The 26,915-nt window shown below is 36.8% G+C and overlaps 1 protein-coding gene across 3 annotated transcripts in view; it reads left to right on the forward strand.

The window, feature by feature from the left end:
* BRCC3 (BRCA1/BRCA2-containing complex subunit 3) overlaps window positions 1–26,915 on the forward strand; it is a 58,361-nt gene that overhangs the window by 3,724 nt on the left and 27,722 nt on the right. For all 3 annotated transcript variants that reach the window (XM_045884697.3, XM_045884715.3, XM_064574787.1), the window contains 4 exons: window positions 4,099–4,218; window positions 7,471–7,558; window positions 14,347–14,435; window positions 16,239–16,294. In XM_045884697.3, the coding sequence (XP_045740653.1) occupies window positions 4,099–4,218; window positions 7,471–7,558; window positions 14,347–14,435; window positions 16,239–16,294 (353 nt within the window). The remainder of the gene's footprint in view (window positions 1–4,098; window positions 4,219–7,470; window positions 7,559–14,346; window positions 14,436–16,238; window positions 16,295–26,915) is intronic.

The raw sequence follows: 26,915 nt of genomic DNA on the forward strand, positions 1-26,915 counted from the left end.
CAATAAATATTTGTTGTTGTTAATATCTAGTAGATAGTTAATATCAATTATCCCAAGCTCTAGTACTTCATACACTACTGCCTATTTCAAGTTTAGCTAGACACAGGCATCTTTTCTTTTTTTAAGATTTTATTTATTTATTTGACAGAGACAGACACCGTGAGAGAGGGAACACAAGCAGGGGGAGTGGGAGAGGGAGAAGCAGGCTTCCCGCTGAGCAGGGAGCCCGACGCGGGGCTCGATCCCAGGACCCTGGGATCATGACCCGAGCTGAAGGCAGACTATTAACCACTGAGCCACCTAGGTGCCCCTAGACATAGGCATCTTAAACTAACATGTTCAAAACTGAACCTTCCCTCTTCCTCAAACCCACTCCCAACATTCCTCTGCCACAGTAGTTCCCAAGCCTGGTGGCACCTTGGAATTACCCATATTATTTCCAACACTTCATCCCAACTGCTGCTACCTTATTGGAGATCCTTATTCTTTTCTTGAATACTCGCTAGCCTCTCCCCAGTCTTCTTGCCTCGAGTCTCTTGCCTCTAGTCCTGTCTTCTGATTGCTTAGGGTGTGATCTTTTGAGAACATAAGTCTGACATACCTCTGCTTAAAATCAGTGCATTTCCCATTACCTTTAGGATGAAGCCTCAGTTAAGCATTCAGGGCCTTCTTGATCTCATTTCTATTTATCTCCAAGTTCTAACCATGGTAAATTATGGCATTTTCCAGTTTATGCTGTACTGTTTCATTCCTTGTATCTGCTAGGTATTATGCTTGGACTGCTTCCCTCTCCTCTGCTTGGTTAATTCCTTAACCCCTTGCAGGTGCCACCTGTCTCCTTTAAGGAATCTGTCTCTCTTCCTGGACATGACTACTGTATCCTGTTTATCTTTGTGTACTTAGGCCCTCACGTATATATGTTGTATGAATGAACATACATCCCCTAAAATAGGAAATTAGTGTTTACCTGCCCATGAGCCGTGGAGAGGCATGCCAGGGGGCACAGATTTCTATAAAGGGCCTGATGGTAAATATGAACGTGGCCAGATTTTGCCCAAGGGAGGCTGGGCAGGCCATAATTTGCTAGCCCTTGCTCTATACCAAGACAGAGGAGCAAAAGCAACCGGGTTTTAGTACTTGAATTCCAAGACTGAAAAGGCGTAGGGGCCAATCTAGCTAAACTGGAATATCTTATGTGACTATGACTATAACAGGCTTTCTCAAGCCTGTCAGCTACCAGTGGCTTTCAGGGACATCTGTCAGTCCTTTGTGGCCTTTATTTATGTTTGCCTTATTTTGTTTTTCATCTATGTCTGGGCTGCTCTTGCCATCCTACCCTGAACTTCGTTTCCTCCTTACTGAAATCTTATCTCACAATAGAGAGAGAAAAGAGTCACCCTGGGCATCAACTCATACTAAAATACATTGCCAGTCTTAATGATGTAATTTTATTTTTCAAGAGTCCATGCCCTCATCTGGAATTCTGTATTAATTTGTATGGCCAAATAGATACTAAACTTCATAAGTTCAGTGACCTTATCTTTTTGGTAGATGTTGGCATGGCATATCCTTTTCCATCCTTTTATTTTTGGTCTTTTTGTGTACTGATACTGAAAGTGTGTTTCTTATTAGCAGCATATAGTTTTTAAAAAATCCAGTCTGATAATCTTTTTAATTGGAGTATTTAGTCCAATTATATTTAATGTAATTATTGATATATATATATATATATATATATATATATATATATGGGTTATGGCTTTATCTTTTTGCTTTCTATTTGACTCACTTATTTGCTATTTCTCTTTTTTCTTGCCTTCTTTCAAATTAATCAGATATGCTTTATTATCCCACTTTGAGCCTCCTTGTTATAACATTTTTTTTTTACTCTCCTTTTAGTGGTTATCCTACATATTTCGGTAGCATTCTTGATTTTTTAGTCTAATACAGGTTACTATTTTTACCATTTCCCTGATAATGCTAGAACCTTAGAACACTTTAGTTTCATTTATACCCTCCCACCTTTTAGATTAATGTTGTCACATATTTTAATTCTATAGATATTTTAAGCCCCCCTGTGGCATTGTTACTACTATTTTGTACAGTTAGTACTCATTTGTATTTACTCACATATTTTACCTTTTACAGTGTTTTTCATTTCTTTCTTTGTATCTGGGATTTTCCGTCTGCCTGAGGAGGTCTCTTTAGTACTTCTGTGCTGATAATGAATTCTCTCAATTTTTTGCATCTGAAAATGTCTTTATTTTGCCTTCATTTTTGAAGGATATATTCTTTGAATATAGAATTCTTGGTTGGTAGATCTTGTCTTGATGCACTCTAATATGTCACTCCATCCTCTTTAGGCTTTCATTGTTTCTGTTGAAAACTCAGCTTTTTGTCTTGTTGCTCCTTGAGAGGTCAAGGGTCTTTCTATCTCTGCTTTTGATTTTCTTTATTGTGTACTCTGTGCCTGCCAGACACTGTACCGTTGCTGGGGATAAAAATATAACTAAAACATGTTCCCTTCCCTTCAGAAGCTTATGTTCTAGTAAAGGAGAAAATTATGTCAACATGATATAAACTGTAGTGAGATATGTGTGTATTATAAAAACAGTTGTATGGGAAGGGAGAATGACATTCTTTACAGGATGAGCAGGGAATTTCAAGCTGTGAAAGAGTTCACTTGGTGGAAAAAGGCACAAAAGGCAACCACATGTGCCTAATGGCTGCTTACTTTAAGAATCTCCTCTGTGATTTCACATCTGCCAGTGTCACACCCATCTTTTCCCATGAAATTCTTTTATTTATTTATTTATTTATTTATTTATTTATTAAGAGAGGGAACACAAGCAGGGGAGCGAGGGAGAGGGAGAAGCAGGCTCCCCGCTGAGCAGGGAGCCCGATGCAGGGCTCGATCCCGGGACTCCGGGACCATGACCTGAGCCGAAGGCAGACGCTCAACAACTGAGCCACCCAGGCGCCCCTTCCCATGAAATTCTTGAACCATTTCATTCTTCTGATTTTCACTCCTCTGTCTTCCTTTTTGGCTCCTCTTAGCCTACCTCATCCTAAACATGGGTACCCCCCTTAATTCAGGCCTGAACCTCTGCTCCCTCTCCCTACACTATTCCTTGACTCTGTTAACATCTTCTCATCCTAGGTCAGCTCATTTTCCTTCCTTCCTGATCCTTTTTAAACTTAGATCTGCCAACTGAGTTTCAACCTGAAATTTTAGAGGTTGTCCTTGACAACTTCCTTTCCTCTGTCACCCATGGGCCATTAGCAACCAACTCTTGTGGATTCTTAATGAGTCTCAAATCTGTTTTTTCCATCTCTGCCATCCACTTAGCCCAGTATTTTATCATTACGTCACATCCAGGCTACCTGAAACAATATCCTTCCTTCCAGTTCATCCTGCAGATCATGGTATTTGAGGTCCCATACATTTTTATTCTGATCTTAATCTTACTGTCTGCCATTCCATCTCAAGTTCTGTACTTAAACCAGTTGGCCAACATGCCTCCCAAACATCTTACTCACATCCATTTGGCATCTCTAGAAATTCTGTGTACACACACACACACACACACACGCACGCACACTCACACTCTCAGAGCAGCCAGGAAATAGTACACTTGTTGGCCAATGAAGATTTTTTTCTAATCTAAGTGACTCCTTTCCTCTAAGCTCTTGTAGCATTGATTTACTACATTATTTCATTATAGTTTCATGTATGATATTTGCTGCTTAACCAAACTGATGGCATTTTGAACACGTGGTTGTCAGTCTCTGATTGTTAGCCTTGGATTGTCATACTCTGACTTGTATCCTTTTCTGTGAGAGTATCTTGCACGTAGTTGTAAATCAAATGATTATTAGTTGATCATTCAAAAAGCTCTTCCTTCATCCAAATATTAGCATTTATGTTTTTGTTTTGAAATGCATATATTGAGCTTGGATGCCTTTTATTTGACATATTCTGTTACTCATGAGAAAAATGTCAGTTTTCTAAATGCAGTTTTTAACCTGATAATATAATACAATACACGTGTTATTGGAGAGAGATAGAAGTAAACATTTCTATGGATTTTCCTCTAGGTTGACACCGTCAGAATTGTTCACATTCATTCTGTCATCATCTTGCGACGTTCTGATAAGAGGAAGGATCGAGTGGAAATTTCTCCAGAGCAGCTGTCTGCGGCCTCAACAGAGGCAGAGATATCCTTACTGGTCAATAAGAAGCTTTTATGTGCTCTGGGACTTCCAGGCCAGGCTTCTCTGTTAGCTGCCTTAGCCTGCTTGAGGAGATTTCACAGGTTTTCTTCCTGGTGACTCTTTCCCAGTTTTCCTATTTACCCATCAGATCCAATTGTTTGGTTAATCAGAATTTCTTTCCATTTTTCCTTTTGAGTGGCTTTTATTGGAAAAATTAGAAATTTTTAACATTCCTGCTCTTAAATGCCAAAAGATCCCAGGGTCAAATCCTGTGACAGTGAACTCTATGGGGGAGTTCCCTACTCCTTCCTTTCATTCCTGCACTACCCCTCTCCAGTCCTCTGCCCCCCTCCAAGTTTTCCTAATATGATTTCATTTCTAGGGCCTTGATGATCTTGGTCTCTATCCTTTGGAGAGATTCTCTTTGGAGGCTGCCTCTCAAAAAAAAAAAAAAAAGCATTGCTGAAAACTGAAGGCAATATTCCATGTTAAATATAACCAAAAAAGGATCAAATGGGACATTTGCTTCCTATGATCGGGACTTCCATACCTCAGCTATAGCAGGTTAAATTTGCATCAGTGGCTTTTAGTAATTCATTGTTTTTTTGATTAAGTTTATCTTGTTGTCAATTAAAAAGTAACTTTTAAGAATGGGTGGTTCACATGCATAGTACAAACTTTAAAAGGTACAAAAATATGTACAAAGTAAGTATTTTCTCTCCAACCTCTATGCCCCAGTTCCCTCGTGGTCTGTCCCTGGACATAACCAGGATTATCAGGTTTTCATGTATCCTTACAGGTGAATTCTGAGCATACAGAAACATACACAGATATTTTCTATTTAAAAAAAACTAATATATGATAGCTTATGACTTTGCTTAACAGTGTATCTGGACTATTGTTCACATCAGTACATAGAGGTACCTCATTCTGTTGACTGCAGAATATAGCCCTTGATGACTATTCTGTCCTCATGCGGATGTTTAGGTTGTTTGTAATCTTTTACTGTGCTGCAGTGTAACCTTGTACATTACTCGCACTTCACAAATGTGTGCATGTATCTGTACAATCTAGTCCTAGAGGTGCAACTGCTGGAGCAAAGGTTATGTGTACTTGTAGCTGTAGCTGTTTAACCAGTTTACTCTGGCAGTATGCAAAAGTGCCTGTTTCCCTACACCTTCATAAACACTGTGGGTTATCACAGTTTTTTGTTTTTGTGCTACCAGGCCAGGGTATGTCAAAGCTATTGATTGATGCCAATCTGATTGGCAAAAAATTGTATCTTATTTCTTGCAATTTTAATTAACATTTTTCTAATTATGAGTAAATGTGATCAGCTTTTAATTTTTAAGAATCATTTATTTTTCTCAAAATTATCTGGTTATTTCCTTTGCCTATCTTTCTATTGCTTTGGAAATCTTATAATTTATAGGCACTCTGTGTTAAGGAAATTAGCCCTTTGTGATAAGGATAATGATTTTTCTTAGCTTATTCATGGTGTGTGTATTTCTCCAATCAAATTGTTTTGTATTTTTATATAATCACATGTATCAGTCTCTTATGGCATGTACCTTTTCCATCTTTTTTAAAAACTCTATTTTGAAATAGATTCATGGGAAGTTACAAAAATAGTATAGAAAGATCCTTGTACCCTTGACCCAGTTTCCCCCAAATGCTACATCTTAAATAATTGATGATACAATATGGAAACCAGAAAACTGACACTGATACAATGTGTATCATTCTGTTGCCATTTTGTCACATGTGCAAATATATGTAACCACCACAGTAGTCAAGATTGCAAAATTATTCCATCACCATGAAGGTCTAACTTATGCTCCCCCTGTATAAATCACACCCACTCCCTCAAGCTCCCGCTCCGACCCCTGGCGACCTCTAATCTGTTCTCCGTCTCCCGGAATATAATTGTATAAAAGATGTTTATTATTGTAATTATACATTGTAACTTCGAACTGAAACTAGTCCATTCCCAAGATGGGGGGATGGCTGGAAACACTGTTGCATGTTATTGCACTTTGACATTACAATGACTATCTGTTAAGCATTTACTAAACATCTTGCATGGGTTACCTCATTTACTCTTCACTGCTGTTGGAAGCAGAATTTCCCCAGCCTGCAAGCTGAAGAAATGGGTTTAGAGAAGTTAAGTCAGTTTTGGCATTTAAAAAATTATTTAAAAAGTATTCTTTCTCAGGATTTGCTGTAGAGAAAGGATTATTGTGTTTTAATGTAAGTAATTTGCAGGAACACAAATCAGCATTTTATAAGATACCAGCAGAAGTCCCAATGAGCAGCAACAGAAGGGGACCGCTTCTTATCCTTAAGTTGAATTCTTATCTCAACTTAGAGCCTCAGGTAGAGTTATGGGAAATTTTTGTTTCTAGAACAAAGGAGGAAAATATTCTTTGGTGGTCTGTTTCTAGACACATGGGGGTCTTTGTTCATTTGGTCTCTGACACTGGCAGGCTGCCAGAGAGAAATCAAGCAAATTTTTTAAATCTTGTGTTTCTTTTTCAAAACCGAGTAGGATGGAGCTAGAGAGAGGCTAGAAGATTACTCAAGTTAATAATGTAAGTGAGTTCCAAAGATTTAGATAAGCTTCTTTTCAGATAGCACAGTGTTAAGTATTTAAGTGATCAAACATTAGCTAAATTGGATTAGGAGAATATAACTATATATGATAATGGAAGCCAGATGGATTCTATTTTTATATTTTAATTAATTAATTTTTAAAGTAATCTCTACACTCAGCCTGGGGCTCGAACTCACAACCCTGAAATCAAGAGTTGCATGCTCTACTGACTGAACCAGCCAGGTGCCCCAAATTGATTCTGTTTTTAAAAAGAAATACCTTTGGCTTTAAATGGGAGGTCTGGGAAATTCTGGGGATTAACCTTATTTCATTCTTTTGTTGACGTTAAATTATAATAGGTTTATTTTATTTTTTAAAGATTTTTATTTATTTATTTGACAGAGAGAGACACAGCGAGAGAGGGAACACAAGCAGGGGGAGTGGGAGAGGGAGAAGCAGGCTTCCCGCCGAGCAGGGAGCCCGATGCGGGGCTCGATCCCAGGACCCTGGGATCATGACCTGAGCCGAAGGCAGACGCTTAACGACTGAGCCACCCAGGTGCCCCTATAATAGGTTTATTTTAAACCTCAGGATGCTTTCTGAGCCCTTACTAGCATCACCAATTTTGTTCCCACAAGTTGAAAACACCTTGACAGACACACAGGTTGGCTGAACTAACAGGTCGCCCCATGAGAGTTGTGGGCTGGTATCATTCCCATCCTCATATAACTGTTTGGCCTTCACATGTTGGTAAGTATTATAGGCTTGCAATATTTGTTGTTTTTATTTATATGTTTTTTAAAGATTTTATTTATTTGAGAGAAAGAGAACAAGCAGTGGGGAGGGGCAGAGGGAGAGGGAGAAGCAGACTCCTGGCTGAGCAGGGAGCCCGATGTGGGGCTCAATTCCAGAACGTGGAGATCATGACCTGAGCTGAAGGCAGACGCTTAACTGCCTGAGCTACCCAGGCTCCCCATGTTTGTTGTTTTTAGAAATCAGTATCATCTTTCTCCATTATATGAACGATGGTTATTTTAAATCATACTTTAATTATCCTTAAACAGGTGCCCTTATTTTTATTTTGCTATGTTTTAAAAGTAATGATTTATGTCATACTATTTTTAATAGAGATAAAATTTTAGCACTCCATTTTGATTGTTTTCAGGATACCATTACTAACTAAAGCCTGACAATTGGCTGATATAAAAAAATTTAAATTGTAACTGAAAATTGCTGACTGCTGAATACCACTGTCCAGTACACTCCCATTCGGAAGACTTAAAGGTGTGAGGGGTGAAATTTACAAAATTGAGGTTTAACACATATTCCATCCAGCTGTTGAGGCTCTCAACCTACTTCCTCACTCCACTAATCAGTATAATGTAACAAAATTGTTTTCTCTCTTTTTATCTTTATTGCTTTTCCTGAATCATGGTCATTTTGTTGTTGTTGTTGTTTGTACCTGACTCTTGAAAGAAGTAGAATAACTTTGCTTGGGGAAAGTGAACTAACATTCTTGGAGGAATGTTAGTTCCTCCAAGGAACTAACATTTCCTCTCAGGGACAAAAGATCCAAGCTGCATATAACCATTTGCTAGTGATTTATGAATGTTTTCTCCTCTTATCCTCATGGTAACCTGTGAGTTAGAGATCCTCCCCGCAGTGTACTGAGAAGTAAACTGAGGCTTACATCGGTTAAGTGCTCTTTCCACTGTGGTGTTCTCTTTCTAGTCATAGGGGCTTGAGATGATCGTAAGTTCTATATTCATCTACACCACGGTATGAATGCCAAAAAATCAATAGCAGTGCAGTCTCAGACTATAATAATAGCTGAGTGGTCCTCTGTATCTAGAGTAATGGGTGGGCAGGGATACTTCTCAGAATCACCTGGGAGAGCTTTTATAAAATGTACCTGTCTTAAACTCATCTTTCCCAGCCTGGACCTACTATAAAAACCTCTGGGAGTAGGTCCTAGGTGGGTATATTATGAAAAGACTCCTCAAAGAATTCTGGTGCATAGTCCCAGTTAAGTACTGATATAGAGTAAGGGAGATAATAGACTTGCTCTATTTCTTGCTGACAGAAATTTACCTGACCTGCTGTTAACGTAAGAGTGACATGCCTAAGATAGCTTGTATTAACAAAAAATATATTTCAATTGGAAAAGAAAAAAGGTTAAAGCTGGAACTTGCAATAAAAATAAGGTGTTTTAAAATCTGTTTCAGACTTAAAGTTGATAAAATAGTACAAAGAATTCCTAATACTCTCCCCCCAGATTTGCCACATTTTCTTCCATGCTATCTACATGTGTGTGTGTGTGTGTGTGTGTGTCTATGTTTTTTCTGAAGTATTTGAGAATAAGTCACAGCCAGTATTCACCTTAACTCCTGAATAGTGTTCGGTATGGATTTCCTAAACGCGACGATATTCTCTTACATAATCACAGTGTATTTATGAAAATTGAGAAATTAACATTGAAATAATATTGAGTTACTGACCTTATTCAAATTCTTTAGCTCGCTAATTTCCTAATAAGGGTTGTTTTTATAGCTATAATGTATTCCTGTAAAACCTTTATATCACTGAATAAATTCAGTGTTTGATTTTTATCTTTTACTCAAAAATAATAGCTATTTTTTTTCCTGCCACCATCAACACTAAAATCAGATTTGCCTCAAATTTCTCCCATGGTTGTAGCATAGCCAGAGAGAAGTAAGTACCAAGCACAAATGAAAGGAAGGCTGGAGTGTATATATTCCTGAACGTTATTGTCACTATGGTAATGAGTAGAATGGAGAATTTTCTGGCAAAAAAAGAAACTCTAAGAATTTAGGAAAAAAACTTTATCAGTCTCTGAAGTGTAACACCCAAAAAGTGTTCCGAATTCAGAGAATGATTGAATTTTCCTCTCAGGGGCAAAAGATCCAAGCTGCTCAACAAGAACCTAGAGCTGTTAGGAAAACAAAGTCACTGCAGAATGTAACTGAACAAAAAACCAACTCTAAGTAATGAAATAATATTAAGGAGGCAAATGAAAATAATTTAACACAAAATAAATTTAGAGACTAGAGCATTGAGATCTTACCTTGAAAAAATAATAATACGTAACTGGGTAAGGAAAAGGTATAAATAACAAAATGGAATAAAGGCAATAGAAAGTTCAGAGAGTTATTATAGCAGGGGAGTTGGGAATAGCAGCTTTGGATTCTATCAGGGAACAGGTCTGCTAGAATCTCATTTCAGCCACTTACTGGTTGAGAAGATCTTTTAACTTTTCTGTGCCGTGGTTTCCTCACTGACAGAAAAGGGGAACGTGTTATCAGAACAGTATATGAAATCATGTATAAGGCATTCTGTCCCATGCTTAGCACAATAGCAAAGATAGATACCAAAGCATTTATCTGTATAACTCGACATGGAGAGAGCATGATTATCTAAAGTTGAAGGGCAGACAACACTGGAAGGATTAACAAAAATATTAAGATCTCAAAACTATAGATAAAACTAAAGAAAAAATCCTCTCCCAACTAAGCGGGTGTTCACAATGACAAGATTGTTGTGGATTTCCAGAGCCTAAGGAATTTTGTAGATACAAAGATACATAGCTCATCTCCAAATGGCTGTTTAAGAATTGAGTGAAACAGGTGCCCTCTTAGCAAGTCTTGGGAAAAAAATGAGTAATGATTTAAAGTATGTACGGTAATTATGCTTAATAGGAATGACAAGTGAGAAGGAGTGAAAAATGATTATTCAACAAATTTATAAGATACCTGGATGCAACAAGGTAGTCACAGTTTCTGCTGGTTTGGACCTTACGATTTTGTGAGGAAGAAAAACAGTTAAAGTACTAAAGGGGAAATAGAGTAACAACAATAAGGAAGAAATAAAGAACATTTGCACCAGCGAGTTGAAACAGCAAATGTAAAAATAAAAGCCTTAGGACTAAGAAATAAATACAAGAATAAAATGTCATTAAAGACAAGCTTTATAGAGAGGGAGACAAACCATGAGAGACTCTTCATCTTAGGAAACAAACTGAGGATTGCTGGAGGGGCTGGGGGTAGGGAGATGGGGTGGCTGGGTGATGGACATTGGGGAGGGTATGTGTTGTGGTGAGTGCTGGGTGTTATGTAAGACTGATGAATCACAGACCTGTACCCCTGAAACAAATGATACATTATATGTTAATTAATTGAATTTAAATTAAAAAAAGAAAAGACAAGCTTTAAACTTAAAGACTTTAAAATTAAAAAAAAGAAGAAGAAAGACAAGCTTTAAACCTAAAAAAAATAACAGGCCAGGTTAAGCTATATGGAGAAAATAAAAGTCACAGTTACATCATTAGGAAAAGGGTGAGACAAGATAGGCCATTCTGTAATAAAAGGCACAGTAAATAATGAAACTCTAACAATGTTAAATTATGTTCCCCACCATAACAATAAAATACACAAAGGACAAAGTTTTACATATAGGGAATAAAATGGAAACTGGTTTGGAGTAGAACTTGATAACCCACTTTCAGAATCTTATTCCTTCAAGAGTATAATGTGAGTCTTTTGGCTTTGGATTGGGTTTTGCAGTGAAGGAGCAGGGGTATAGAGAAAGTATGTGAACAAAGGCAAGGGTGATGTGGGTCAAACACACCTGCTAACACTTTAAAACTTGATTATTAAAGAATTTCAGACTTACAGAAAAATTGCAAGAACAGTATAAAGAACCACATTCAATAACTGTTAACCTTTTGCCACATTTGCTTTATCATTTTCTCTATACACATACAATTTGAGAGTAAGTTGTAGACATGATGCTCCTTTATCCCTAAATACTAAATTGTCTATTTCTCAAGAACAAGGATACTTACTTCCATAACCACAGTGCAATTATCAAAATCAGGAAAATTGACATTGATATCATCCTTTTATGTAATCTACAGAACTTATTCAAATTTTGCCAGTTCTCCCAATTGTGTCCTTTGTAGCAATTTTTCCTTTCCAGTGCAGAATTCATTCTCAGATCATGCATGGCATCTAGTATCATGTCCTTTTAGTTTCGATGTGGAACAGTTCCTTAGCTTTTTTGTCATTCCCAAACCTCTGAACTCCTCAATTCCTCCTTCACGTTCAGTGGATAACACTGCTTCCTACTTTATTTTTTTAAAGATTTTATTTATTTATTTGACAGAGAGGAAGAGAGAGAGCACAAGCAGGGGGAGCGGCAGGGAGCCGGTGGAGGAGCAAGGAGCCTGGTGCAGGACTTGATCCCAGGACCGTGGGATCATGACCTGAACCAAAGGCAGACACTTAAGAGACTGAGCCACCTAGGTGCCCCTGCTTCCTACTTTAATAAAGGAAATGGAAGTCATTAGAAAGGAATTTTCTCCACTTCTCTTTACTCACTTATCATTAGGCTCATCTCCTTTTCCCTCCTCCTAGCTAATACCCATCCTTCCACTCTGGCTCTCAATATTTGCCTCCCATGACTTGAACTTTACATTCTTCATTGTGCTTCTCTCTCCAACATCTCTATCCCTTTCCACTGCACTGGGTTTTTCCCATCATTTATTTGTTCCTTCAACAAATAAATTTGAGTGTCTACTATGTGTCCAGCCCTCCTCAAGGTGCTGGGGATAAAGCAATGAATGAGAAAAAAAGACCTCTGCCTTCATGGAGCTTTACCTCATGTTTAAGAAAACAACAAAAATACTTGCCAATCCCACTTCTCCTTCAGGTCAAAGACATTTCTCACTTTTCATTCACACTCTTCACCCTGCTCTAGTCTGCCTTCCAGTCCACTGAAAGTCATTAGTGACATCCATGTTGAAAATCTAGTAAACATTAGGGGTGCCCGGATGGCTCAATCAGTAAAGCGTCTGACTCTTGGTTTTAGCTCAGGTCATGATCTCAGGGTCCTGGGATTGAGCCCCGTGTCAGCTCCATGCTCAGTGCGGAGTCAGCTTGAGATTGTCTCTCTCCCTACCCCTCTGCCCCTCCCTCACTCACATGCGTGCTCTCTCTCCAAAAAACAAACAAACAAAACAAAAACCAGAGAGAAAATCTAGTAAACATTTTATGTCTCCATCTTATGTAGCATTTGATACTATAATGATTCTACTCCTTAAAAACACTTCCCAATTAATGAGGAGTGCTTGGCTCTTAAGGATAGAAACTAAGCTGAGGCTGAGAGTTGAAATACCTTGTCTGAAACCAGAGATGGCTCATAACTGGAGTCAGTATTTGAACTGAGATTTGTATGAATCAGGGACCTAAGAATTCTATTGCATCTCAGTTTGACTGGTTAAGTGGGAATGCTATTTCTGAACATAGGAAATGGAGGACTAAGTGTAGGTTTGGTGGAGAAAGAGATAGTTGAAGTTATGTCATACCCACACCATTAACTTACCGAAATTTTATACATAGTTTGCAAAAGAAAAAGGGAAGTGATTTAAATAGTATAGATTATTTAATAAATCTCAGGAGACTTGGCATGGTTTTTAAGTTACTCTTATATACACTTTATTGTTCTTTTAAGTATATATGAAAAGGAGAAATGTGCCTGTAGCTATGTTCATAATTTTAAGATCTGCTCAGTTCTTTCTTGTGGAGTGAGGTAATTCACACTGCAACGAACAGTGATATATTAGGTAATTACCACCAAAGTTGGGTTAAATCAACCTCCCATGACAGATACAGGTTGGAACTTCAATTAAGCTTAACAACCAATCACTGTATCAAATTACATTTTCCCAAACAAGCATTCTGTTCTAGAAGTTACAAGTCAATACTCCTTAGAATCATTATAAACAAATTTTATGAAAAAGTTTTAGTCTACTTAGGAAGACGCGGGGGAGAAGTCCCAATGTTTAAGAACATATTGCCAAAGTAACTGGGCATAAGTCCCTGGACCGAACCACACCCTTCAGTGTTTTGTTGTAATACCTGATCTTTTATATCCTTCATAAACAATGGTCTGAAGACCTCAGATTTTTAAATTTAGCCTCTACTTAGTTTGGGGTAATCTTTTAACTAATCCTTTCAAATATTGTTCTTTGGTGCCTGTTTATGATTTCCTTTTCTAAAATTGCATAACCATAAAGTGAGATTTTGTTTCTACTCCCTGGAATGTTGGTTTTAATTCTGTTGCAGTCTCTATAAGAATTTCCTCCATAATAGTTCTACATTTCCATTCTTTATTGTCAAGTCTCACGTATTCACTTCCCTAAAAGATGTCCACCAAAAGGCTTATTTGAGGAAGCTATTTGTCTTCTTCCAGGGCCTTCCTTTCTCTCTGAGTCCCGTGGAAGAAATTATCAAGTTTTGGGGGGCCAACTGAAGAGTTATTAATCTAGCTTTTCTTACTTAATTGCAGACTTCTCATGGTACTCTTCCCTCATCTAGTAAAATGTTTATGCTTTGACAGTCATATTGTCCTTAGGATATATCTCTGTTCTGCCTGTAGAATCTGAACCCTGGGAGGACTGTATGCTGCTATGATCTTTAAATCTTCATGTTTGTGAGATTTTTATTTTTGTTTATTTGTAGATGTTCGCACGCAAGCCATGTACCAGATGATGGATCAAGGCTTTGTAGGACTTATTTTTTCCTGTTTCATAGAAGATAAAAACACAAAGGTATTTGTGTGTGTGTGTGTTTGTGTGTGTGTGTGCATGTGTGTGTGCGTATGCACACAGAATAGAGAAAAATCTTTTTGCAATTTTAATAGGGTGGCCAGGGAAGGTTTCAATGAGAAGGGTCATTGAGTCAGGACCTGAAGAAAGTGAGGGAACAAGTCTTGGATTTCTTGGGGGAAGAGCGTTCCAGGCAGACGAAATAGCCAGTGCAAAGACCCTGAGGTGAGTGTGGCATGTTCAGGGGACATCAAGGAAGCAGAATGAGGAAGACCATGACCATATGTCCCAGTTTGCCTCTATCAGTCCCAGTTTTACCCCATTATTCCAGTCTCCTCTTTAGTTAGCACCTTTCCTTCTTGGAAGTGTCCTGGTTTGGACAATAACTCATTTGATCATTCTACAATGAGGTCTGAAAGATAACCAGGTGCCGGATCTCATGAGGCCTTTGATTTGACTGACTTGGGAAGCCACTAGAGGGTGACTTTATGTTTTAATGGGATCTCTCTGGCTACTGTGTTGTTAGTAGACTAGTCAGGGGGTGGGGGTGGGTGCACGGGGAAGGAGGGAGTGTGGAATCCATGACATTTGTGAAACCAGTTAGGAAGGTACTGTAGTAATCTAGGCAAGAGTTGATGGGGGTTTGACTATGAGGAGTGGAGATCATGATTAGGGGCCAGGTTCTGTATATATTTTGATGGCTAATAATAGTAACAAGTGCTGCCATTTATCATCTATTGTATGGTGCCTACCTATTAGGTGTTTTACATAAATATGCTCTAACCCTGACAACAGGTCTATGAGGATGATTATTATTTTTTAAAGATTTATTTATTTATTTTAGAGAGAAAGAGAGCATGTGGGGGAGGGACAGAGGGAGAGGGAGAGAGAATCTCAAGCAGACTCTGTGCTGAGCACAGAGCCTGATGCAGGGCTCGATCTCACCACCCCGAGATCATGACCTGAGCTGAAATCAAGAGTTGGATGCTTAACTGACTGAGCCATCCAGGCTCCCTGAGGGTTATTATTTTTTATGGATGAGCCAAGCTCAGAGAAGCTCAGAGAAGTTAAGAGAAGTTAAGCAGCCCAATCAATGGCTAGTCTTGCCATTCTCTATTTCGTTTCTGTTTGAATTTTATGTTTATGTCAAGAGGTTTGACTATGTGTCAATTCAAACAAAAAGAAAATTACTATTTAACATTGTAGGAATGAATTTTGCCTAAACTATCAAGTATGCTCTGTCCTTTAGTGCATTATTTATATTGTCAGAATTTATATTAATGATGAATATTATTCATAAAATCACTCTTTTCCAGAAACAGTAATCTTGAACTTTATACTTCATATGAAATTATTTTGGCTTTGTCATCGTAAATTTATTTATTGTCATAAATAGTTGAATGTTTGTCAGCTTCCAACAAAGCAGTTCGAATGCTCTGGTTCTTAGTTTCTTGGTTCTCATGTTTATTAGAAATTCTTTGCTGTCACATGAACAGATGTTTCATTATGGCCATTTCATATTGACTGAGTTGAGTACATGATCCTTTATAGAAATTGATTTATGACATATTCCATCTTTGGAATCCCTTTTAACCTTCCACTTCTAGAGGGTCTTCGGATACCACTCATGTAAGGATATGAGTATTAGGTTTGAATCTTCTAAAGTATCGATATTAATCCTTCTCTGTGTGATATTTCTTTCTTTCTTTCTTTCTTTCTTTCTTTCTTTCTTTCTTTCTTCTCTTTCTTTCTTTCTTTTTTTCCTCTCTCTTTCTCTCTTTCTTTTTCCTTTTTTTTTTCTTTTAGACTGGCCGAGTACTCTACACTTGCTTTCAATCTATACAGGCCCAAAAGAGCTCAGAGTAAGTATGACAGAGACATATGTATGTATGTATGTATGTATGTATTGGTGGGCTAATTTTCATTCCAGGGAATTGATTGTACATACCCAATTAAATAAATTATGCATCTAAATAATGGAATAATATGCAGCCATTAAAAATAAGAGGAAGTTCAGTAGTAATACAGAAATATCTATAAGAAACATCATTAAATAAAAAAGGCAAGATACAAGAATAGTATGTATAGCATGCTACCATTTGTGTAAGGATATGGAAGAGAAATATATACATCAACACACCAGCATACTTGCTGGTAAATACATAAAATATCCGGAAGGAAACATATCAGTCACTTCAGCAGAGCCAAAGTGATGCTTACTTTGATATCTCTAAATAATATACTTTTCTTTTCATACTCTTTCTTGATTTACTAATTTTAGATGTTATCTATTATTATGTTATTTTGCCCTCAACAAATGAGGATTAAGCTCAAGTACCCTGCCCCATCTCTATTATATTATATTACTACTTTTTGTTCTTCTGTTGGTGACTTTTCTATTCTTAAGGTTTGCCCCTTTATTTATTCTGTCAACAACAGACAATAGACAGTATCTTTTGGCTCCTTGCTGTTACTTGTATTTTTACTATAAACCTTTAAATTTTCACAGTTGCAAACATGTGTGTTATGTGTTATAACCATAATTGCATTTTCTGTGCTTTCTCTACTAGTTGACTCTAAGAGTAGAAAATAAAGTGTTTATGTTATTATGATTATGTAAATATTATTCCATGTACAACCAAGCAGTGTAAAGTAGTATATTATGATTCCATTTCCTTTTTTGAATAGCTTTTTGCTTTTTCATGGGGTTTTTGAATGGCTTTTCTCTTCTTATTTTTCTGCCTTTATCACCTCCCTGAGTTCCAAATTCTTAGGAGTAATATAGCAATCTTTGGAGTCCCTGCTTTTGCTAGGCTCACTCCCTGAATTCCTCCATCTTCCCACCTTAGTCAGGTCTTGGCTGACATCCTGGAACTTTCCTTCATTATTGTCCTTGGTTAGACCCACCGATTTCAGTGTATTTCATTTCAATCCACTGTCTGGATTTCATGTCGTCTTTCTTGGTTCACTCTAAGAAAGGTATGCATTTGAGTCTTTAACCAGTCTAATTCTTTTTCTTTTATAGGGCACTTTTTTTTTTTTCTCTGACAGCTTTTGGGAACTTCTCTATTCTTGATGTTGTGAAATTTTATATCATATAACCAGAGTGTGAATATTCTATGACTCAAACTGCTGGATGCTGTCAGTCAGCACTTGTCCTTCAACTCTGGGAAGTTCTCTGATATCATTTTCTTTGGTATCCTCAGATAAAACAATCCATATATACCCAGTTCCTGGGAAGAGAAAATCTTATTTATAATTCAATCCAATCCCATCATTTAAAGCTTCTTCAAGTGTAACTCAGTCTTTGGGGGATAATTTCTCATTCTTTGAGTTACTTCCCTTTCCATTTTGACTTGAAGATGGCATATGAAGTACTGGAAAGATGAAGTAAATGAACTTATGCTATAGGGAAAGGAGACTTCCTGGTTTATGCTGGTTTTGGGAATTAGGGCATGAATCCTTCTATTCATGGTTAATGCCCACCTTCGTTTACCCAATGTATTTCTCCTCTCTCATGGAGTTAAAGCCCCAACATAAAGAGATACCTTAACAGCTTCCTCTCCTATGACTACCTCATTCTCCCCATAGGTTACTAGGACAGGTGTGTCATATCCTTTTCTCTATTCTTTGATAAATCTTCCCCCCATTTTCCCTTTCTCTTTCTAGAACTCATATTAGATATTAAAGGTTGTAGATTGATGGTAGTGACTCTTTTAACTCATATTTTCTGTCTCTCTCTTCTGTTGTTGTTCTGATTTCTCAAGTATATTTTAGATTTTATCTTCTAGCCCATTCATTGAGCATTTTTTTGTATCTTAACTTGGAGATTTTTCCTTGTTTAGTCGTTATTCCTATTTCACAGTATCCTATTCTTGATTTGTTGATATGATAGTTAAATAGGAAATGTTAAATTTTCTTCTGTTTTTTCAGTTACCTGTTTCCTCTGTGGTAATTTTTCTGTTTATTTTTTATTATATTTATATTCATGTTATATTTATAATATTTTATAACTTATTTTTAAAAATATTTCTTTTTCATCTTTTAAGAACAAGCCAACAAAAACATGAGTGATAGCTCATTATTTGTGGCCTTAGCTTGTCAACAGGAGGCTTTATTTTAGGGTGAGTGAGTTGAGAGCCAGCCACTTTTCTCAGGGATCACTAAATGTTAGATTTCAGGTATCTTGCTCTGGGATACCAATCTTAACAATTGCTGCAATCTGAGACAGTTTATTCTATTAGTTAGGAGAACTTTTACTGCTGCTGTTGTTGCTAATGATGATGATGATAATGTTGGCTTAAGAATGGAAGGCTAGTTACTAAACATTCTGTGTATACAGAGGCCCAGTTGTGGAAGAGCACAAAAGAAGATTAACTAGAGTCCAAAATTTCTAGCAGGAAGACCAAAAAGGGTAGCCTCCAGGAAATTACACAAAGGGAGGAGTGTGTTAAAGCCAACTTCATAAAGTTGTTTATAAATTTTTTTTTAAAGATTTTATTTATTTATTTGACAGAGAGAGACACAGCAAGAGAGGGAACACAAGCAGGGGGAGTGGGAGAGGGAGAAGCAGGCTTCCCGCGGAGCAGGGAGCCCGATGCAGGACTCGATCCCAGGACCCTGGGATCATGACCTGAGTTGAAGGCAGACACTTAATGACTGAGCCACCCAGGTGCCCTGTTTATAAATTTCTGGGCCCACTCGTGAGCCATGTATGTATCGACCTGATCCTAATTAGCATAAATGATAACTGAATTAACTAGTAGACCACCACATCAGTTCCATACTAACCACTGGGTGGCATATATGCAGGAAAGATCTGAAGAGCACTAGAAACGCTCTGAAAATTATACTGACATTGGAACCACAGCCCACTGTGGAAATTTCAACCTGAACTTAACTAAGCAGATGACCTGCTAAAACAAAAACAACAACACTCTCTGTAGAATATAAACAAGACCCAGTATATCATAAAAAATATTCAAAATACACAGGATATAATTCAGAATTACTTAGCATGGGAAGAACCACAAAAGTTTCAACTTGTGTGGAAAACAATAATCAACAGATGCCAACACTGAGGTGACAAATGATGTAGGAATGACCTGATAAAGACTTTAAGGTAACTATTATAAAAATGTTTTTAAAAATCACAAATACATCTGTAGCAAATGTTTAAATAAAAAGTCTCAGCAAACAAATGCAACACCCTTTTAAAGAACCCAGTGCAAACTTTAGAACTAAAGATTACAATCACTGAAATACAAGACTCACTGGATGGATTTGCCAGGAAGTTCTCCACAAAAGCAGTGAATAATCTGGCAAAAACTGTCAGAATCAACGTTATTAGAACTGTAGAAACTAATCAAAACTTTATAGCAACCAGGCAAATGCTTAGTCAAAAAAAAATCACAATCTCACATTTAAGGAAATCTCTGTTGAGTCACTATATGGCCACTAAGCTAACAGGACAGCAATCTCAGTGGCCACACATAACAAAGAATATAGATTATGAAAAATTAGTTCAAGAAAGTCACTAAACACACAAAATCAGTTAAAACAATCAGCAACAACAAACTCTAGGGTTGGGTAGAATCTGATTTCCACTGTTACTGTGTTATAATATTCAAAACATCCAGTTTTAACAACAAAAAAAGGCATTCAAAGAAACAAATTTTGGGCCATAAACAGGAAAAAAGAATTAATAAAAACATTCCTGGAGGATGCCCAGACATTGGACTTACTAGACAAAGACTTTTAATCAACTAAAATATTCTCAAAAAGTTAAAAGGAAACCATGTACACAGAACTAAAGGAAACCATGAAAATGACAGAGGATATCAAATAGAGAATATTGGTAAAGAGATAAATTATAAAAAGGAACCAAATAAGAATTCTGGAATGAGAAGTACAATAACTGAAGTGAAAAATTCACCAGGGAGGTTCAGCAACAGATTTGAGAAGACAAAAGAAAGAATCAACTGATATTAGTGTCTGAGGAACAGAAAGTGAAAAGAATGAAGAAAATTGAACAGAGCCTAAGAGACCCGTGGGACACTTTGAAACATTATCAATATACTCAAAATAGGAGTCTCAGTACAAGAGGAGAGAGAGAAAGGAGCAGAAAGTATATATAAAGGAATAATGGTCAAAAAGTTCCCAAATTTGATGAAAGGCATGAAGCTACACATCCCAAGAATCTCAAAGAACTCCAACCAGGATAAACTCAAGGAGATTGACATTGATACATATTATAATCAAAGTGTTGGAAGCAAAAGGCAAAGAGAGAATCTTGACAGCAGCAAGAGAGAAGGGACTCATTACACACAAGGGATTCTCAATAAGATTGAGAGGCAATTTATCATTAGAAACCAGAGAGGCTAGAAGTCAGTGGGATGAAATATTCTAAATGTTGATAGAAAAAAAAACAAAAACAAAACAGAACTACTAAGGAAGAATTCTGTATCTGGCAAAATGATCCTCTAAAAATGAAGGAGAAATTGACATTCTCAGGTAAACCCAAACTGAGAGTATTGTTACTAGTAGATCCACCAAACGGTAGCTAAAAATACATTTTTCTCAAGTGCACATGGGATGTTCTCAAGATAAACCACATGTTAGTCCACAAAGCAAGTCTCAATAAATTTAAAAAGTTTGAAATCATACAAAGCATCTTCTACAAATATAGAATGAGATCTGAAATCAGTTACAGAAGGAAATTTGGAAATTTCCCAAATATGTAGAAATTAAATAACACAGTCTTAACCAATGGGACAAAGAAAAAATTACAAAAGAAATTAGAAAATACTTTGAGACTGAAAGTAAAATCACAATATACCAAAATTTATGGGGTACAGAAAAAGCAGTACTCAGAAATTTATAGCTGTATATTAAAGAAGAAATCAGCCAGGGGCGCCTGGCTGTCTCAGTTGGTAGAGCGTGTGACTCTTGATCTCGAGATTGTGAGTTCCAGCCCCAGGCTGGTTGTAGAGATACTTAAAAAATAAAACAGGGGCGCCTGGGTGGCTCAGTTGGTTAAGCATCTGCCTTCGGCTCAGGTCATGATCTCAGGGTCTTGGGATCAAGCCCCACGTCTGGCTGTCAGCTCAGCGGGGAGTCTACTTCTGCCTCTCCCTCTGCTTGTGCTCTCTCTCTCTCTCTCTCAAATGAATAAATAAAATCTTAAAAAAAATAAAAATTAAAAAAATAATAAAATAAAAAAGAAATATCTTAAATCAATAACCTAACTTTACACTTTAAGGAACTGGAAAAAGTGTCAACAAAATACAAAGCAATCAGAAGGAAGGAAATCATAAATGTTAAAGTTGAAGACAAGATAGGGAATAGAAAAACAATGGATAAGGGGCACCTGGGTGGCTCAGTCAGTTAAGTGTCTTCGTTTGGCTCAGGTCATGGTCTCAGGGTCCTAGGATTGAGCCCCATATCGGGCTTCCTGCTCAGCCAGGAGTCTGCTTCTCCCTTTCCCTCTGTCCCTACCCCCGCTTGTGCTCTCTCACTCACTCTCTCTCAAATAAATCTTTTTTTTTTTTAAAAGAAAAACAATAGATAGAATCAACTATACCAAAAGGTAGTTCTTTGAAAAGGCCAACAAAACTGACATATCTTTAGTTAGAATGACAAAGAAAAATGAGAGAAGACACAAGTAACTAAAATCTGAAATAGAATTAGGGACACTACTACTGACATTCCAGAAATAAAAGGATTATAAGGTAAAACTGAACAATTGCATGCCAACACATTAGATAACCTAAATGAAATGGAAAAATCCCTAGAAATACACAAATTGCCGAAACTGGTTCAAAAAGAAAGAAAACTAGAACAGACCTACAAAAAATAGATTGAATCTGTAGTCAAAAACCTCCTGACAAAGAAAATTCTAAAACCAGATGACTACACTGGTTAATTCTGCCACACACTAAAAGAAGAATTAACACTAATCCTTCTCAAATTCTTCCAAAAAATAGAAGAGGAGGAAGTACTTCTAACTCATTCTTTGAGTCCAACGTTACCCTGTTACCAAAGCCAGACAAAAATATCACAGAAAAGAAAAAAGAAAATTACAAAGCAATATTCCTTGTGAATACAGATAAAAATTTTCAGTAAAGTCCTAGCAAACTGAATCCTACAGCATATTAAAAGGATAATATGCCATGACCAACTGGGATTTCTCCCAGACATCTAAGCAAGTTTTAAGATAAAATCAATTAATATAATATGAAGGAAAAAACCCACATGATTATCTTAATTGATGCACAAAAAGTATTTGACAAATTCCAACACAGTTTCATGATAAAAACACTCAGAAAACTAGGAATTTAGAGGACATTCCTCAACATTTATGGACAGTTAAGAGAACCCACAGATAACATTTTACTCAGTGGTGAAAGAGTGAAAACTTTCTAAGATAAGGAACAAGACAAGGATGCCCACTTTCACCACTGCTATTCAACATTGTACTAATAGTTCTAGCCAAGACAATTAGGCAAGAAAAGAAATAAAGGGCATTCAAGTTGGAAAGTAAGAAGTAAAACTATCTGTATTTGAAGATGACATGATCCTATCTATATAGAAAATCCCAAAGAAGTCCCCAAAAGCTATTAGAGCTAATAAATTCAGCAAAGCTATAGTGTTTGGTCAATATACAAAAATCAATTGTGTTTTACACACCAGCAAGGAACAATCCAAAAAGGAAATTAAGAAAATAGTTCCATTTACAGTAGCATCCATAATAATGAAATACCCAGGAAAAAAATTTAACCAAGTATGGGAAAGATTTGTAAAGTTAAAAATAGAATATACTGCTGAAAGAAATTAAAGAGCACCTAAATAAATCAGAAGACATCCCATATTCATGGATCAGAAGATTCAATATCGTTTAGATGACAATACTTCTCAAAGAGATCTCCAGATTCAATACAATCCCTATTAAAATTCTAATGGCCCTTTTTGGAGCACCTGGGTGGCTCAGTCGATTAAATGCCTTCGGCTCAGGTTATGATCCCAGGGTCCTGGGATCGAGCCCCACATTGGGCTCCTTGCTCAGCAGGGAGTCTGCTGCTTCCTCTCCTGCTCCCCCTGCTTGTGCTCTCTCTCTTTCTGTTTTACAAATAAATAAAATCTTAAAAAAATAAAATTCTAATGGCCCTTTTTATAGAAATGGAAAAGATGATCCTAAAATTTATATGAAATTGCAAGGTACCCTGGATAGCCAAAATAATATTGAAAAAGGACAAAATTGGAGGAATCACACTTCCAGATTTCAAAACTTACTACAAAGCTTCAGCAACCAAAACAGTGTGGATCTGCCATCAGTATAGACATACAAACCAGTGGAATGGAATTGAGAATCCAGATGTAAACCTGTATACCTATGGCCAATTGATTTTCAACAAGGGTACTATTGTCATTCAAAGAGGAAAGAATAGTCTGTTCAACAAGTGGTGCTGGGACAACTGGATATCCACATCTAATATAAACAAAAATTAACTCAAAATAGATCAATGACCTAAATAGAAGAGCTGACACCAGAAAACACTTAGAAGAAAACATAGGGATAATCATGACATTGGATTTATTTTAGTTTTAATTTTAATTAATTTATTTTTTAAGTAGGCTCCATGCCTAACACAGGGCTTGAACTCATGACCCTGAGATTAAGACCTGAGCTGAGATCAGGAGTTGGATGCTTAACCGACTGAGCCACTCAGGCAGGCACCCCCTGACATTGGATTATAGATGGAATCTTAGATATGACACCAAAAGCATGAATAACAGAAGAACATAAAGTGGACTTTTAAAAAATTAAAAACTCTTGTGCCTCAAAAGACATTATCAAGAAAGTGAAAGGACAAGCTACAGAGTAGAAAATATTTGCCAGTCATATATCTACTGTGGCTCTAGTATTCAGAATATATAAGGTACTCTTAAAATTCAACAGCAAAATGACAAGACTCAATTTAAAAATTGACAAGGAATTTGAATAGACCTTTCTAAAGAAGATGTACAAATGGTCAACAAGTACATGAAAAAATGTTCAACATCAGTCATGTGGAAAATGCAAATCAAAGCTAAAAGGAGATGCCACCTCACATTTGATAAGTTGAACATAATTTTTAAAATGGAAAAGAGCAAGTTGGCAAAGATGTGGAGAAATTGGAACCTTCAGACATTGCTGGTGGGAATATAAAATGGTGTGGTCACTGAAAAACAGTTTGGTGGTTCTTCAAAAGGTTAAAATAGAATTATCTTATGATCTAGTAATTGTATTCCTAGGTACATATCCAAAAGAATTAAAAACATATACTCAAATACTTGTATGTGAATATTCATAGCAGCAGTAGTTACAATAGTCAAAAGATGGAAACAACCCAAATGTTCATCAGCTGATGAACGGATAAGCTAAATATAGTATAGTTGATCCTTGAACAGCATGGGGGCTGGGGTGCCAACCCTCCATGCAGTAAAAAATATAACTTTTGACCTCCCCAAAACTTAACTACTGATAGCCTACTGTTGACCAGAAACCTTACTGATAACATAAACAGTCAATTAACACATATTTTGTATATATATTATATACTGTATTCTTCTAATAAAGTAAGCTATGGAAAAGAAAATGTTAATAAAATAATAAGAAAGAAAATACATTTATAATACTTTTCTGTATTTAAGAAAAAATCTGTATATAAGTGGACTCACACAATTCAAACCCATATTAAGGATCAACTGTATATCCATTGAATGGAACATTACTCATTCATAGAAAAGGAATGAAATGTTGAAACCTGCTACAACATGGAGGCATCTTGAAAACATTATGCTAAGTAAAGGAAGCCAAACACAAAAGGTCACATATTGTATGATTTCATTATATAAAGTATTCAGAATAGCTAAATTCATAGAGACAGAAAGCAAATTGGTGGTTGGCAATGGGTTGAAGAGAGGGAAGAATGGGGAGCAGCTGCTTAATGAATCTGGTGTTTTATTTTGGGGTGATAAACATGTTTTAGAACTAGTCAGGCATTGGGGTCCCCCAGCATTGTGAATGTACTAAGTCCTACTGAACTGTCCACTTTAAAATGGTTGATTTTATATGAATTGCATCTCAATTTTTAAAAATGGGCAAAGGACTTGAGTAGACATTTCTCCAAGGAATGTATATAAATGGCCAGTAAACACATAAAAAGCTGTCCAACATCATTAGTCTAGGGAAATGCAAGTAAAAAATAATAATGACGACATACTACTTCCCACCCACTAGGATAGCTATAATTTTTTAAAAAGGAAAATAACATATTGCTGAGGCTGTGGAGACAGTGGAACCCTGACTCATTGCAGGTGGGAATATCCATTGCTTCACTTGCTGTGGAAAAGTCTGGTGATTCCTCAACAATTTATATATAGAATTAACATATGACCTAGCAATTCTACCCTTAGGTAAAACCAAAGACAATTGAAAACAAGGGTTCAAAGAAAAACTTGTACTTGAATGCTGATAGCAGCATTTTTTATAATAGCCAAAACATGGAAACAGCCCATATGTCCATCAACTGATAAGGATAAACAAAATGTAGTGTATCCGTACAATGGGAGTATTCAGTTATAAAAAGGAACGAAGTACTGATAAATGCTAGAAATGGATGAGGCCTGAATACATGCTAAGTTAAAGAAGCCTGATACAGAAAGCCACATAATGGTATGAAATACCCAGAATAGGCTAATCTGTAGAGACCAAAAGTAGAGAAGAGCGGCAAATTGAGAGTACATTTGTGTGCTGTTTCAGTAATTGAGATAGCATGGTACTGGTTAAGGGATAAACACCTAGATCAGTGGAACGGAATAGAGTTCAGAAATAGACCCACAAAAAGATGACCAACTGGTTTTAGACAAAACCGAAAAAGCTATGCAGTGAAGGAAGGATAGCATTTTCAACAAATGGCATTAGACAATTAGACTACCATATATAAAATAATGTCAATCTAAACCTTATATCAAACTTCATATAAAGAAAAGATCATAGGTCCAAATAGAAGACAAAACTATGAAAGATTTAGAGGAAAAGAGAGGAGAAAATCTGTGTTGGGTTTGCCAACAACTTACACATAGAACCAAAAGTATTTTCCGTAAAAGAAAAAAATTTGATAAATGAGACTTCATTAAAATTAAAAACTTTGCTGAGTGAAACTTTTAAAAAAGTTTATTTGAGAGAGAGAGAACACGAGCCAGCATGGAAGGGGGAAGGGCAGAGGGAGAGGGAGAAGCAGACTCCCCACTGAGCAGGGAGCCTGACCTGGGGCTCGATCCCAGGACCCTGAGATCATGACCTGAGCTGAAGTCAGACACGCCACCCACACACCCCATGAAAGAAACTTTTAAGAGAATAAAAAGACTAGCTACAGAACGAGTGAAAATATTTGCAAATCACATATCGGACAATAGACTTGTATCAAGAATATATAAAGA

Source organism: Mirounga angustirostris, unplaced genomic scaffold, assembly GCF_029215605.1.
Source record: "Mirounga angustirostris isolate CCGP_5_RB_7025 unplaced genomic scaffold, mMirAng1.0.hap1 SCAF_11, whole genome shotgun sequence".
In the NCBI taxonomy this organism is placed as follows: domain Eukaryota; kingdom Metazoa; phylum Chordata; class Mammalia; order Carnivora; family Phocidae; genus Mirounga; species Mirounga angustirostris.